The sequence below is a fragment of the Gossypium hirsutum genome, chromosome A08 (assembly GCF_007990345.1).
Source record: "Gossypium hirsutum isolate 1008001.06 chromosome A08, Gossypium_hirsutum_v2.1, whole genome shotgun sequence".
NCBI lineage: Eukaryota > Viridiplantae > Streptophyta > Magnoliopsida > Malvales > Malvaceae > Gossypium > Gossypium hirsutum.
This window is the reverse complement of record NC_053431.1, coordinates 93,251,635-93,253,920: the sequence shown is the minus strand read 5'-3', so window position 1 is coordinate 93,253,920 and position 2,286 is coordinate 93,251,635. Positions and strand designations below refer to the sequence as shown.

The 2,286-nt window shown below is 29.0% G+C and overlaps 1 protein-coding gene across 1 annotated transcript; it reads left to right on the top strand.

Moving 5' to 3' along the window:
* Positions 1-940: 940 nt before the first annotated feature.
* Positions 941-1,524, top strand: LOC107953342 (monothiol glutaredoxin-S9). Its single transcript, XM_016888632.2, has one exon. The coding sequence runs from the start codon at positions 1,096-1,098 to the stop codon at positions 1,399-1,401; it is 306 nt and encodes a 101-aa protein (XP_016744121.1). The 5' UTR covers positions 941-1,095; the 3' UTR covers positions 1,402-1,524.
* Positions 1,525-2,286: the final 762 nt, after the last annotated feature.

The window sequence follows — 2,286 nt, the reverse complement described above, 5'->3', positions numbered from 1 at the left end:
ATCTATTTTTCGTAGGTTTTGATTATACCATATTGATATATGTTAAAAATGACTCAATTTAGTAAAATTCAATTTGATTCGAAAAAAATCTAAATTTCGAGTTAATCAAATTGAGTTGTTCGAGTTATTCGAGTCAACTTGAATAAGTAATTCGAGTTTTGTGTTCGAGTTAAATTGAATTTTACAATTTGAATAACTAAAATAATTCAAATATTTTGAATAATAGATTTGTCTAAATACTCGTTTAGCCTCTGTCAATTTTGAAAATAAGTAAATTGGTCTCTTTCAACATAAATTACAAAAATAAATTCAAAATATTTATAAAAATTTAAAATTTATATTTTTTAAAAAAATTATAAAAATTCTAAAAAAATATATATAAAGAAAGTTCAAATTTTAAAAATTTTCTAAAATAATAATTTTGGGACTTAAATAAGTTAATTAATAATTCAAGTTTATCATACTTATTTATGGTTTCAAATTTATGTGCTCTAATATGAAATTAGTTATACATTAATAAGATTTTAATTTAACATGTTTAGTTTTAAATTTAACTTGAATAATTTTACTTAATTCGACTTGACTCGAATTTTATTTCACTCAACTTGATTCAGAAAAACTTAAATCAAATTAAGATGATAAAATATGACCCATCAACTCGATCAACTTAAAATTTTTTTCACTCAACTAATTCGAACGCTCATCCCTCAATTTAATTGTTTTAATTTTATAGCATAGAAAACTTGTTCTGCCAACTTGTTTGAATCCATGGAAACACAGTAGTTCCCATCTCATAAAGTAACTTTTATTGGTTTTTAGCATCTAGGTAAAAGCACATTTTCTTTTGAATCTTCTTCTTCAAACTAAGGAGTGTACAACATGTTGTCCCTATATATACTCTACCATGGGAGCTTTTCAGTTCCAAACTACAACTTTAAGCTTTGAACCCTTTTCTTCCTTTTTCCCACTTTCACCTTCTCAAATCCAAAAATCTTATACCATTGGATCGAATTCAAATACCGTTAGAATTCGATCCAATGGTTTTTGCACTTTAAATCAAATCGAAAGCGGGCATTGTGGATCCAGACTTTTAACATGGACAAGGTGATGAGATTGGCTTCAGAGAAAGATGTTGTGGTATTCAGCAAGAGCTCATGTTGCCTGTGTTATGCAATCACCATTCTATTTCAAGAGCTCGGGGTAACCTCAACAGTCCACGAGATCGATCAAGACCCCGAAGGCAGGGAAATGGAGAAAACTCTCGTGAGGTTGGGGTGTAATGCGCCAGTTCCGGCCATCTTTGTTGGCGGAAGGCTCGTAGGGTCAACCAATGAAGTCATGTCCCTCCATCTAAGTGGAGGGCTGATACCTATGCTGAAGCCTTATCAAACTTGGTGTTAAATGATGTAACAATCAATAAAATTTGGCTCAAATATGCAAGTCTCTAGTGAAACTGCATGTGCTAGCTCTCTAGCAGTAGCATGTAATCTGTTCCTATTTCTTAATGAAGCTAATGTTACATAATGTTTAAATGTAAATATATATATATGTATATATATGTATGTATGTATGCATGTATATGACCAAACAAGAACTGATGTCCTCCACCTTGAAAACCCCAATCATGATTGTATGTATATGCATTAAAATTAAATAAATATTTAAAAAAAATCACAAGCAACTCATGAAAAAAAAATATTTTAAAAGAAAAATTCTAAGCTTTATGCCATTATCCCTTGGTCTGCTACCATTGGTTTTTCTTTATTTACCCTCCTCTTTTTAGATAAAGGAAGGTATTACATTCCTTGCAATATTGTTTTTACATGGCAATACATATTGTTTATTATTATTACTATATTCTATCAACCCACAAAGCATCCAACACAAAGGGCAGGCACCTTGGCCCCTAGAAATTGAAAAATTCTCATTCGGTTGGATATAGATAATAAAATTATAAATTAATATATAATAATATCATACTTTAATTTTTTTCAAAAAAATTATGTTAAATCCCTTAAAATAATAAATATAATATATAATAAAATTATATTTTATTCCTAAAAAATTATAATTTAATTTTAATCTTTAAAAATTTTCTGAATTTGACCCAAAGTAAAATAAAAATAATGTTTTTCAGTAATTCCTCCATTGTCATATGGAGGAGACAAGCATATGGATTCTGTCCAAGTGTAGGCCTAGAAAGAGAATCTCACAATATAGGGAAACTCATCAACTAAGCTTTCTAATGGTCAATCTTGCCTGTCTTAATCATGCTCTCTGACTTTT